Genomic DNA, 13,351 nt, shown 5'->3' on the forward strand with positions numbered 1-13,351 from the left:
ATGAAGTTTAATAAAGACAAATGCAAAGTGCTCCACTTAGGAAGGAACAATCAGTTTCATACATACAGAATGGGAAGCGACTGTCTGGGAAGGAGTATGGCAGAAAGGGATCTAGGAGATATAGTGGACCACAAGTTGAATATGAGTCAGCAATGTGATGCTACTGCAAAGAAAGCAAACATGATTCTGGGATGCATTAACAGGTGTGTTGTGAGCAAGACAGGAGAAGTCATTCTTCCTCTCTGCGCTGGTTAGGCCTCAATTGGAGTATTGTGTTCAGTTCTGGACACCACATTTCAAGAAAGATGTGGAGACATTGGAGAGGGTCCAGAGAAGAGCAACGAGAATGATTAAAGGTCTAGAGAACACAACCTGTGAGGGAAGACTGAAGGAATTGGATTTGTTTAGTTTAGAAAAGAGAAGATTGAAGGGGGACATGATAGCAGTTTTCAGGTATCTAAAAGGGTGTCATAAGGAGGAGGGAGAAAACTTGTTCATATTGGCCTCTGGGGATAGAACAAGAAGCAATGGGCTTAAACTGCAGCAAAGGAGGTTTAGGTTGGACATTAGTTGACCTTAATGGAATTAAATATGTGCAATAAGCACACATTAGTTGACCTTAATGGAATTAAATATGAGCAATAAGCACACACTGGAGAAAGAGTGTTTGCAGGCTCTGATATAGAAAGCCAGATCTTACAAATCCTTACTTAATTGAATAGTCCTCATTGAAAGCACTTGTGTGTGTAAGAGTTTTCAAGTTCTAGTCCTTAGGTTGTACAAAACAAACAGCTTGTCAGACTAGCCTAAAACTCATATTTTAATTGGAACATTACTATTTGTTTGAAAACTTGAAGAAGATTGTAGCAATGAAGTAACTCATTCATATGTTTGAGTGGCATAAAAGTGATGTGTATTTCGTATACGTTTTTAAAAAGAAATCACCATTGTCTTCAAAATACTTGTCAAAAATATCATTAACTAATACTTGACATGCTACAGTAAACTTTCTTGTCTCCACGTAGTGTTCACCAGGTCTTTTTTTTGCTTACTTTCCATATTTTTGTTTGTGTGAGGGCTATCATGAAAGTTGTGGGATTTGCAAATGAGTAGTATTTCTGGTAATACTTTAAAAATATTCAAACACTGGAATAAATTGCCCAGGGAGGTTGTGGAATCTCCATTTCTGGAGATATTTAAGAGTACGTTAGATAAATGTCTATCAGGGATGGTCTAGACAGTATTTGGTCCTGCCATGAGGACTGGACTCGATGACCTCTCGAGGTCCCTTCCAGTCCTAGTATTCTATGAAATGTTGGGTAAACTGCTTTGTGTTACATGTAACACTCTTATTTGATGAGCTGAAATGGAGATAGCCATCCACTTCTGACTCTAAGCCACAAATTTAAGGGAGATCTCTGTTTATATTTTAAACAGCAGCCTGTGATTTCTTAGATTAGCTAAGCAAAGATAAACTGACCAGAACAAAAGTTCATTATTATACTTAGGACATTAGATATAATCCTTAATATCTAACAACTGCAAAATGCAGGGAGGTTGTAAACAATCATTTGAGAGGCTTAAAGTGTGTACATTGGGTTCTAGTCTTGCATTTACTCTTTTATTTCTACAAGATCAATAGAAATTAATATTTAAAATATGCACAAAATGAATGTTAATATAAGGTTGTGTATTAAAAAATATATATGAACTAAAACAGTTCTGGTCGCTAGGAAAATCTTCAAAATTAGACATCCTTTATTTGTTACAATAATGTCTGAGTTTTCAGAGAGCCTGAAATAACTTTGAAGTGTTTACTGCCCTATTCTTCTCTCAGTGCAAACTCAAATGCTAGTAATAGTACTTTAAATAACAGCATCATTTATTACTGCTTATTAAAACATGTAAGAAAGAATAAAATTGTTTATGTAAAACTGAGTGACTGCTAAACAGCAAGGTCATTCATCCGACTGATAACTAAAGATCCATTAGGTGGTTTGGTGTGGAGAAAAAAATGTCCATTTAGATGTAACAAATATAAAACAATCACTGTTAAATAATATTATTGAACACTTGAAATGTAAATAATAAAAAATAGTTGCATAAAATATTTTAACAGCCAATATTGAATATACTTTATTCTTTAAATAGAAACCCTAACCCTAAAGATGTATTTCAAGATGTAGTGTAATTTAATAAAAAATTCTAAATTATGAGTATGTTTTAACACATAGTGGGACTGAAGGGAGTACCGTACTTTTCATTTTCCTGAATCTTTCAGTAGTTTGATAAATGCTGTGTATTACTATAGATCAGTAATTTGCATATTGCTGCATAACTGAGAACTTGGTACATAACACATATAAGGTCACATGATACTCCCTGGAATTATTATCAGTACTTAACACTTTCCTTAAAAGACTTTGGATCCATGATACAAGTGTTTCAGCCACTCCCTACAGCACGGGTGGGCAATCCATTTTTAATGGGGAGGCCACTCCAAATATTTGGTAAATGGTTGAGGTCAGTACATTTCTATTATATTATTGGATGGGGAGTTGCGAGGGTATGGATGGAGATTGGGAGCAGAAGAGACTTGGGGTAAGAGATTGGAGTGTGGGATCTAGGAGGTAGGTTGGGTGAAAGGGGATTGTGACCTGGGGCAGAGGACTGGAGTACAGGAGGTGGTGTAAGGTCTAGGAGGGGAGTGGGTAAGGTTCTGTATGGGAGGTCAGACTGCATGATCATGATGGTCCCTTCTGATCTTAAAGTCGATGATTAGTTGTTATAAATATTTTCACCGGGAGAATATAGATCACTAGAGGGCTCTTTAATGTAGCAGAGAAAGGCATAACGAGAACCAGTGGCTGGAAGTTCAAGCTATACAAATTGAAATTAGAAATAAGGTACAGATTTTTAACAGTGGAAGTGATTAAGCTTTGGAACTAACTACCAAATGGAGGGCTTTCCAGCTTTTGATGACTTTAGAATCAAGACTGGATGCCTTTTTGTGTTAGTCCAGTAGAGTTATTAGGCTCAATACCGGAATAAATGAGTGAATTCTATAGTCACTGTATATATGGGAGAAGATTAGAAAGCCTTATTGTTCCTTCTGAGCTTATTATATTAATATAATGCTGTCTTTATGGCTGAGAGGCTATCCCCACCGCTCTGAAGTTTTGAAGATCGCAGAGTTCTCTATTTTCTTCCCTTTGTGGAATTCACCAACAACTCTTATTTGCTCAGGCTGGGCTGTGAAAGGATTATTTTACATAAGTGCCTGCCTATCAATTTATTCTAATTTTTCACACATATCAAAGTGAAATTAACAGGACTTGTTATTCAATTACAAAGGTTTTATTTCTCTAGTCCTCTGGCTTTACATATGTTCTCCACAAATTTTGTATGTGGCCTGTAGCAGTTCCAAATTTTCATCTGCTTATTAGTTTCTTTGGAAAGCTTAGATAAATGTTAAATGGCTTTGCTGACTTGAATGGTAGGGCGCATAGCTTATATGATGACTTGGATATTTAGCTTCTAGTACAAAGCACATTTTATTTTCTAAAATATCATTGACTTGTAAATATGAAATTGAGTTTAAAAATGTCTTTCAGCCAATGGTAATGACAACAAGAAATTCAAAGCAGATGATAAAATGGATGGGGCTCCTTCTCGTGTTCTTCATATCAGGAAATTGCCTGGTGAAGTGACAGAAACAGAAGTTATTGCTTTAGGCTTACCTTTTGGTAAGGTAACCAACATCCTGATGCTAAAAGGAAAAAATCAGGTATTCTTCTTGTTTCAGAGTTCTATTTATAGTAAAATGATTTAAGCATTTTTAAAAATTCCAAATACACTGATAAAATCTTACTGACATTAATCCAGATGTAATGGTAAATAGCTAAGAAGAAAAGCCTTGCATTCTTTCAGTTCACACTCTTCTTCTGTGTGCTCCATACTATTTCTAGTCCATTTTGCATTGGAAAGTAGTGAAGGATTAATAGGTTAGAGCAGATGACACTCAATAAATATGGGTTGTGAACCAACCATTTAGGCTAGTTTCTTCAAAGTTATCACTTTATGTGCACATACCCCAATTTGCTTAAGTGGGTAGATGTGAAATTATGTCTTTTAATTTGCCAACAGCAGACCCATTCTAGAGAAGTATGGTGGGTGGTTTTAAGGGAAAATGTGAAAGCTAGAAATCTTATATCTATTTATTGTGTTAATGTGTTTTATTCTAGCCATACAAAGTGTAAATAGTGTGTAAATACTTTTTTTTTTAATTCTTACATTATAGGCTTTTTTGGAGCTGGCAACAGAAGAAGCAGCTATTACTATGGTTAATTACTATTCTGCTGTGACACCTCATCTTCGTAACCAACCCATCTATATTCAGTACTCTAATCATAAAGAACTAAAGACTGATAATACACTAAACCAGGTATATTTACTGTTAATGAAGTATAACAAATGCATACAATAGCAAATTAAGCGTAGCATATATTCATGGACACATACTGAGTTGAATGTATTTTTGTATAAACTAAACTTTCTTTATAATTGCAGTTTATTGTGATATTGTAAAAGACATAGAGTTTGTAATTTTACATATTGCAATTACATGCTAGTATTTTATGAATGTATTTCATGGTTAACTGTTTCTAATTAAATTTGAATTTTTTTTTCATAAAATACATCTTCTTGTCTTGTGGCTTAACAGTTACCAGGGTTGTCAGTCAATCAGTTAACTTACACGAAAACTCAAAAAATTAAATGCAACACCACCATGTAAATACAACAACAAAATAACATTAAAGATTTAAAACAAACATTTTTTTACCTTGCGGCTACAGTACCTAGACTAGGGCTGTTAAATATAGGTTAATTAACTAATCGTCTAGTCGATGGTTTTTCCATCAACTAGTCGATTAGTCGATAAGCGGGAGGGGGTCCCAGTGCAAGCTGGGCCAGCTGATTCCTGGCTCCTGCTGGGTCCCCACTGGTTCTTAATACATTTACAAGGCTAAAACACAGCAGGGGGGACCTGGCCTGAGCTGGGAATCATCTTGCCTGGCTCGCACTTGGACCTCCCCTTCCCTCTCCCGCTGCGCTTTTGATTTTTAAATGTATTAAGAGCTGGCAAGCTCTTAATATGTTTAAAAAGCAGAGTCTCAGTGTCTGGGACTGGGCGTGAGCCATAAATCAGCGCCTTGTCCCCTCTACTCCCCTGTCTCCTGCAGAGATGGTGCTGGGGGGAACCAACTTTTAAGCCGGCTCTCCCCAGCACCAGGTCCTGCTCTCCCCCCAAGGGGACGGCAGAAGCGTCTAGTCAAGGGACTAGTTGACTTTCCAATAAGCTTTTGCTTATTGTATAGTCGACTAGTCACTTACATCCCTAAGCTAGACACAGGGGAGTTAAGAACAGAATGATTTGACATAACTGTGAATCTCCTTGATTGTCAATTTGTCAGTATGAAATGTTTTAATATGGACTTTGTATTATTATTATTAGCAATGTTTAAAATGTGTTTAACCATGTAATCACTGAAAATTTCATGCAGGGAAAGGGAAGGTAGGGGTGTAGGCAGATCACCCAGAGCTGATGTGCTCGGGGAGCCAGATATTTAGCTGATTACCTGTGTGTATCGGGAGCTTGTGTGTGACCATGATGGTTAATTTAACCTCTGAGCCCCGGCTCATTGGGTAACCATGTACGGTTATACTTTGACATCCCTAATAATTATAGGCTGCGTATGATCCTAGGATCATAAGGTCAAATTGTCAAATGTGAAAGAATATTATGAAACTTTAAAATAAATTAATTTTATGTAATATTTTATTAAATAAATATGCAGCTGATTTTGCCTGTTTTAACATTTTCTTGAATATATTCAAAATGTGGGTTTCTAAAACAACTATTAAAATTAAACTAAACTTTTACCTCCTCTAAAACAATCGATTTGTCTTGTAATTTCTATGCAATAGGCCATACACTGTCAATGCTTATTTCAACAATCAAGCTTACTATGGCATGCAATCCAGTTGACCTTAATGGAATTAAATATGAGCAATAAGCACACACTGGAGAAAGAGTGTTTGCAGGCTCTGATATAGAAAGCCAGATCTTACAAATCCTTACTTAATTGAATAGTCCTCATTGAAAGCACTTGTGTGTGTAAGAGTTTTCAAGTTCTAGTCCTTAGGTTGTACAAAACAAACAGCTTGTCAGACTAGCCTAAAACTCATATTTTAATTGGAACATTACTATTTGAAAACTTGAAGAAGATTGTAGCAATGAAGTAACTCATTCATATGTTTGAGTGGCATAAAAGTGATGTGCATTTCGTATACGTTTTTAAAAAGAAATCACCATTGTCTTCAAAATACTTGTCAAAATATCATTAACTAATACTTGACATGCTACAGTAAACTTTCTTGTCTCCACGTAGTGTTCACCAGGTCTTTTTTTTGCTTACTTTCCATATTTTTGTTTGTGTGAGGGCTATCATGAAAGTTGTGGGATTTGCAAATGAGTAGTGTCTCTGGTAATACTTTAAAAATATACAATATACATTCATATGTTGATGATTAATTATGATTTTTACCTGTCTTTTCAATTTTATTGTTTTACTACTTAAAGGTACTGTAATAAAACATATAAATGAAAACCCTCCTCTTTGCCTTTTTTCCTCAGAAAACTGCCTAACCCTTTTAAAATTGATAACTTCGGCAATAGAAGTAGTTATGTAGACATGAGTTGTTAGTATGTGATTATCCTAGAAAGTTTTAAGACTGTACTTGTTGCTTTAAGAAATTCTTGGGATTTTTATTTTTGAAGAGGTTGGATAATACAGACAGCAAGTAGTTTGTTTTTGTAACCATTCATTCTGGCTGTGTTCCGTGACTGCATATTATTTAATTAAAAACACATTATAATATTTTTGAAGCACCATACTTGTATTATCTTTCCCTATCAAAAACTGTTACTTAATATTTCAGTATTGTTTTGATTAGCTCTAATGTTAATATGGAAAATATTTTAAGGTTTTTTTTTTTTAACTTATTCAGTAACTTACATTATGCTACTGTAGTTTTGTGTTTTGTTGTTGTTTTATTCCTCATAGTAATATCTGGAAATGAAATCCCCCAAAAGCTCACTTTTATCCAACAGTAGAGCATCATCCTTGCTCCTAGAAGGCCAGATATTGGCTTCATTTGAAATAATTTCCTGTTACTCAGTAGGAACCAATCATTGTTTTCAGCATTACCAACTTCTCCCCTGGTGATAGATTGTGGTGGTTTCTATTATACTTTTCTATTAGACATTGCACGTTACTATTTAGATCTAGTAGACAATGTGGTTTTGCTGCCATATCACTGAAATAATATCCAAAATGTTTACCATTCTTTTGTTACATCACTAGGTATATTTTTTTGAAAGGTGAATTATTGTGAAACAGGTAACTAAATATGTATTGGTAGTAACAATATGAATATAGCTATGACTTTCTGAATCTTTTTTTATTATACTATCTTGTATAATATTTTTTCTTTATATTTAGCGGGCTCAAGCTGTTCTTCAGGCAGTGACAGCAATACAGACGACAAATACTCCCATAAGTGGAACTACTGTTAGTGAGAGTGCAGTGACTCCAGCACAGAGTCCAGTACTTAGAATAATTATTGACAACATGTACTATCCTGTAACCCTGGATGTTCTTCACCAAGTAAGCCATTTGTCTTTGTCACTTTAGTTTATGTGATTTGTAATAAATTTCTGCACATGTCAATTTTTGTTATTTTTGACAGATATTCTCTAAATTTGGTGCTGTATTGAAGATCATAACATTCACAAAGAATAATCAGTTTCAAGCTTTACTTCAGTATGGTGATCCAGTAAATGCACAGCAAGCGAAATTGGTGAGTGGAAAGCTATTTTTGGGCTATTGACTTATCCTGTGGTAATGGAATTATTATTTGAGCAGGGTATTACCATGACGCTAGTGGAATGAGGTAGGTATAGAAGTTAAAATAAAAAAAGAAAGAACAAGTTAAAAATTACTTAGAAAAGTTAGAGGTCTTCAAGTCACCAGAGCCTGATGAAATGCATCCTCAAGGAGCTGATAGAGGAGGTATCTGAGCCTTTAGCTATCGTCTTTGAAAAGTTATGGAAGTAGTGAGAGATTCCAGAAGACTGGAAAAGGGAAAATATAGAGCTTATCTATAAAAAGGGAAATAAACACAACCCAGGAAACTACAGATCAATCAGTTTAATTTCTGTGCCATGGAAGATAATGGAGCAAGTAATTAAGGAATTCATCTGCAAATAACTGGATGATAATAAAGTGATAGGTAATAGCTCGTATGGATTTTTAAAGAACATATCACGTCAAATCAATCTGATAGCTTTCTTTGGTAGGATAATGAGTCCTGTTGATAAGGAAGAAGCAGTAGATATGGAATACCTAAACTTTAGTAAAACATTTGATACGGTCTTGCATGACCTTCTTATCAATAAACTAGGTAGATACAGCTTAGATGGGGCTACTGTTAGGTGGGTGCATAACTGGCAGGATAAACATTTCCGAAGAGTAGTCATTAACAGTTCACAATAATGCTGGAGGGGCATAACAAGTGGGCTTCCGCAGAGGTATGTTTTATAACTTTTCTGTTCACTATCTTCATCAATGATTTAGATGGCATAGAGAGTACGATTGTCAAGTTTGGAGATGATACTAAACTTGAAGGACTTGCAAGTGCTTTGGAGGATAGGGTCATAATTCAAAATGATCTGGACAAACTGGAGAAATGGTCTGAGATAAATAGTATGAAGTTTAATAAGCACAAATGCAAAGTACTCCACGTAGGAAGGAACAATCAGTTTCACACATTCAGAATGCGACTGTCTAGGAAGGAGTATTGCAGAAAGGGATCTCGAGGTTATAGTGGACCACAAGCTAAATATGAGTCAAAAGTGTGATACTGTTGCAGCAAAAAAAACAAAACAAAAAACCATCATTCTGGAATGCATTAACAGCAGGGTTGTGAGCAAGACACCAGAAGTCATTCTGCTGCTCTCTTCTGCACTAATTAAGTCTCAGTTGGAGTATTGTGTCCAGTTCTGGGCACCATATTTCAAGAAAGATCTGGAAAAAATGGAGAGGGTCCAGAGAAGAGCAACAAAAATGGTTAAAGGTCCAGAAAACTTGAGCTATGAGAGAAGAGTAAAATAATTGGGCTTGTTTAGATTAGAAGAGAAGACTGAGAAGGGACATGATAGCATTTTTCAAGTATCTAAAAGGGTATTGCAAGGAGGAGGGGGAAAAATTGTTCTCCTTTACCTCTGAGGATAGGACAAGAAGCAATGGATTTAAACTGCAGCAAGGAAGGTTTAGGTTGGACATTAAGAAAAACTTCCTAACTGTCAGGGTAGTTAAATTCTGGAATAAGTTGCCTAGGGAGGTTGTGGAATCTCCATTACCGGAGGTTTTTAAGAGTCGTTTCATTAGACATCTATCAGGAATGATCTAGACCAGTGTTTCCCAATTTTATTTGGCCAGGGAACCCTTTAAAAAAAAACGCCAGGGGAAACTGGTCCACAAAAGAAAAAGAAAACAACAAACGCCAGCCCACCCCTAAGACCGCAGCGGCCCCTTGAAAATGGCGGCCATGGGTGACCACCCAGCTTGCCTTTCCCTTACATGGGGGGGTGGAGGGGAGAGGACTTCTTTCCGAACTCTTACTTTTACTTCGCAGAACCCTGAGCACTATTTTCGAAACACTGATCTAGATGGTGCTTGGTCCTGTCATGAAGGCAGGAGAGTGGACTTGATCTCTCAAGGTTCCTTCCAAGTTCTAGTGTTCTATGATTCTATGACACTGATTTAACCCTAAATTCCTGTATTAAATCAGAAGCAAGATATTTGAGCAAGATATTTACAAATGGATATTTACATATTGGCTCCAATATGGTCATTTAGCAATGAACCCTTTACAATGAACAGTTTACTTTTTTATATCCATTAGCATACAAGTAATGCCATTGCCAATTGGTAACTTCATGTAAAAATCAGTTTGAGAATATTTACCCTTCGCTATTTATCCTTAGTTCTGGTCTTAATCCACATAAGATTTACAATCCCATTTCTATCCAAATCCTTTTCTTCTCTCCTTGACGACAAGCAGCTTTTCTATTGCACCTGGGTTTATGTAGCCTTTTATACCAGTATGGAGGTTGGAAAGGCTTATATTGGCTCATTTTAAGACCGGTTCCTTTTCTGCCATTTAAAAACATCTTCAGTCCTCTTCTTCCCTATGTACCAGAGGCTATCTTTTTAGAAACTTCCCCTTATCTTGTTAGTTTATTCTTTGAACTAGACATCATCTTTACTTCATCCCTACAGGCCTTATAACTTGGTATTTTCAAGGTTTGCCTTCTAATTGCTAGTTAGGGCCTTTCTTTATAATGCATACATTTTCTTAACAAAACTTAAGCTAACCTTGATTCTGTAATTGCATATTTATGCTATGTGTGACTTACGAGAGATATTTGAAAAATTTATTAGCACAACACATTGTAAATCTTAGTAATGTCTTAAACTCTTCAACTGATTTTTAAAGAGCGTAATCTCTTTCATACAGAGATAAAGTATATACTAATTATTTTTGTTTTGTATGTTGTGGTAGCCCCTATAAGGCCCAATCGGATATCAGTACCTCACTGTGTAAGTAAAATGGTTGAGTACAGTTTTTACTGCTAAAATATTGGGGGGGGGGAAAACCCTTTTAAAAAGCCAAAATCTGTCTTGAGCAACACAGAGTATGTCAGCAGAATTGAAAATTGATTGAAAAGGAGACAAAAGAGAATAAGAAATTACCTGTCCCTATTTAAATACATTTTAAGTACATTAGAAGTAAGAAGACTCTGCAGTGATACCTTCCAAAAAACTAGTGGGCTGCATGGGGTCAGTTGAAAAGCGAGATGAGACAGTGAAGTTAAATGATTCTTCAATCGTTCTTACTATAGAAGATAATGGAAAATTAATTTTCCAGTGGCACACTTCAAAGGAAATGAGATTGTGACCTTAACAGAAATTGAAGACTTAGTAAGGAAGTTAAAGAGCAATTTGAAAAACTCAAGTGATGTAAGTACTTGGAAGGAATGGTATTTATCTTAGTGTTATAAAGAAAAAAAAGTGAGATATTGACAATGATGCATGCTATAAAGCCTCTGGCTCTATAGACCTTCACTCATTCAGATAGCATGAGTAGTGAAAAATGCATTCCTCTACCATTTGTTTTCCAGGAAAATGTCATTTCTTCTTCAAGTGTTCATGTGTATGCCAGTTAGGTGTGTACACGCACATGTGCATGGTGGCTGGAAGATTTTTTCAAAGCATCTGTAGGGTCAACCTGTGTATTCCATGGAGTCATACCCTCATGCTGCTGAATATATAGCCCTGATAGCCCACCCCCATAACTCTTCCTCAAGCACTGTTTCTCTTGACTCTAGTGTCTATAAATCCTAGTGTTCTTGGTATTATTGTATATAGTTACAGTTAGCGTTTGGGGAGCGTGTATTCCTCCCTCTGTTTTTTTTATTTTAAATCCCCGTAATCCGTGTTCTCCAGGTTTTAAAAATGTTGGGCCTGCGACAAGAACATGCCAAAAACTTGAACATCACTGTTCCTGGCTAAGGTGCTTTGGTGAGTATCATCAGAAAGATCGTTGATGCATTTACCATGAACTCCGTCTCAGAACTTTAAAGGACAGAGAGAAAGTGCTCCTAGTGGAGGCAGCACTGTGCCCGCAGTCAGACCCAGTACTGACTGACCTGGTGCCAAGCACTTCCTTGTTGGCACAGAGTGCCCCAGCACAATCAGCTGCCTTGACACTGAAAAAAGGCGTCATCTTCGCACCACCATGGGTCTGTGAGAGGTACTCCCCCCAGAAGGGAAGTTGCAACCACAGACTTGAGGATCTCCAGGCCAGTACAGTCACTCTCTTCCACTCCCCTTGATGCCAGAAGGCTCACGTAGTGGGGAGATCTCCGGTAGCCTCAGCACCTATCCGTCTTCAGATTCAGTCCAGGGAAAAGCCAGCAATGATATCCTAGTGTCTCACTCAACAAGCTTGCTGGTATTATCAATCACTGCCAGACAACCAAGCCAGTAGCTCAGTTCTCACCAGTCAGCACCTAGAAGCTCAGCATCAACTTAGTCCTTGATGTTGGAGGCTTCTGATTCAGAATCAGTCATACCATTTCAGGAGGAGCTCCAGCAGGAAATGTCAATGAAAAACAGACGATCACCATTAACAGCAGGTGCCATGGCTTCAGTAGCAGAATGCTTCACAGTGGCCTTTTTGGACCCTCTCTGAATTTCATCAAGCCTAGGACATTACGTATATCATACAATTGCATATTGCTATCCAAAAAGCGTTGGTTAGCAGATATGCTTGTAACACCTCCACCTCACTCTCCAAAGTTACAAAGATGCTCCCCTCTAGCTCATGAGCAGAATTCTGTTCCTTCATTGAGGAAAAGACCATTTCTAGAGCTTCCTTGCAGGCAGTTTTGGACAGCGCTGACACAGCAGCAAGAGTCATGGCAACTGGGGAGGGCCTCGTGGCTCCAGGCCTCTGATCTGCCATACAAGGTGCAGCAGATTATTCAAGACCTCTCTTTTGAGGGCACCATTCCTTTTTTTGAAAAGAAAGACAAAAGGCTATATGTACAGCCTCAAAGATTCGAGGGCAACACTTAAGTCCCTTGGTCTTTACAGCTCTGTGACTCAGTGTAGACACTTCGGACCTCAACTGCCATAACGATTCTTTACTCAGAACTATCAGGAAAACTCCTGTATTAGAAACAGGGGTGTCAGGAATAGGCCTCACCAGTCCTCCTGTCAGGGCTCTGGCCAGACCAAAACTTCATCAGGCCCTTATCAGGCCTTTTGAAGGTGTGGTCAAGGAGGGCATATCAGTTTCACAACTGGATCCCACCCCCTTTACCTTGGATTCAAAACTATCCCCTTTTCACCAGGCTTGGGCCCGTATCACATCAGATCAGTGGGTTCTTGACATGGTGAAGAGAGGATACTCTATCCTTTTTTCGTCCCTTCATCCCTCCCAATCCCCTTCCCCTTCCCCATCCCTCTTCAGGGACCCTTCTCCCAAGCAGCTCTTGGTCCAGGAGGTGCATTCGCTCCTCTTGTTATGAACAGTGGAGGAGGTTCCTTGGGAGTTCAGGAGTAAGGAGTTTTATTCTCAATACTTTCTACTACCAAAGGCCAGTGGTGGTGTAAGACTTACACTAGACCTGAGGGGCCTTGTAATTGGTCATGCCTCG

General features: G+C 37.5%; 1 protein-coding gene across 5 annotated transcripts in view; it reads left to right on the forward strand.

Annotated features, from left to right (window-relative positions):
• The window catches only part of PTBP2 (polypyrimidine tract binding protein 2), a 116,390-nt gene that overhangs the window by 63,282 nt on the left and 39,757 nt on the right, over positions 1 to 13,351 (forward strand). For all 5 annotated transcript variants that reach the window (XM_006114128.2, XM_006114129.2, XM_006114126.2 and 2 more), the window contains 4 exons: positions 3,615 to 3,787; positions 4,301 to 4,444; positions 7,566 to 7,730; positions 7,813 to 7,923. In XM_006114128.2, the coding sequence (XP_006114190.2) occupies positions 3,615 to 3,787; positions 4,301 to 4,444; positions 7,566 to 7,730; positions 7,813 to 7,923 (593 nt within the window). The remainder of the gene's footprint in view (positions 1 to 3,614; positions 3,788 to 4,300; positions 4,445 to 7,565; positions 7,731 to 7,812; positions 7,924 to 13,351) is intronic.

The sequence above is a fragment of the Pelodiscus sinensis genome, chromosome 9 (genome assembly GCF_049634645.1).
Source record: "Pelodiscus sinensis isolate JC-2024 chromosome 9, ASM4963464v1, whole genome shotgun sequence".
NCBI lineage: Eukaryota > Metazoa > Chordata > Testudines > Trionychidae > Pelodiscus > Pelodiscus sinensis.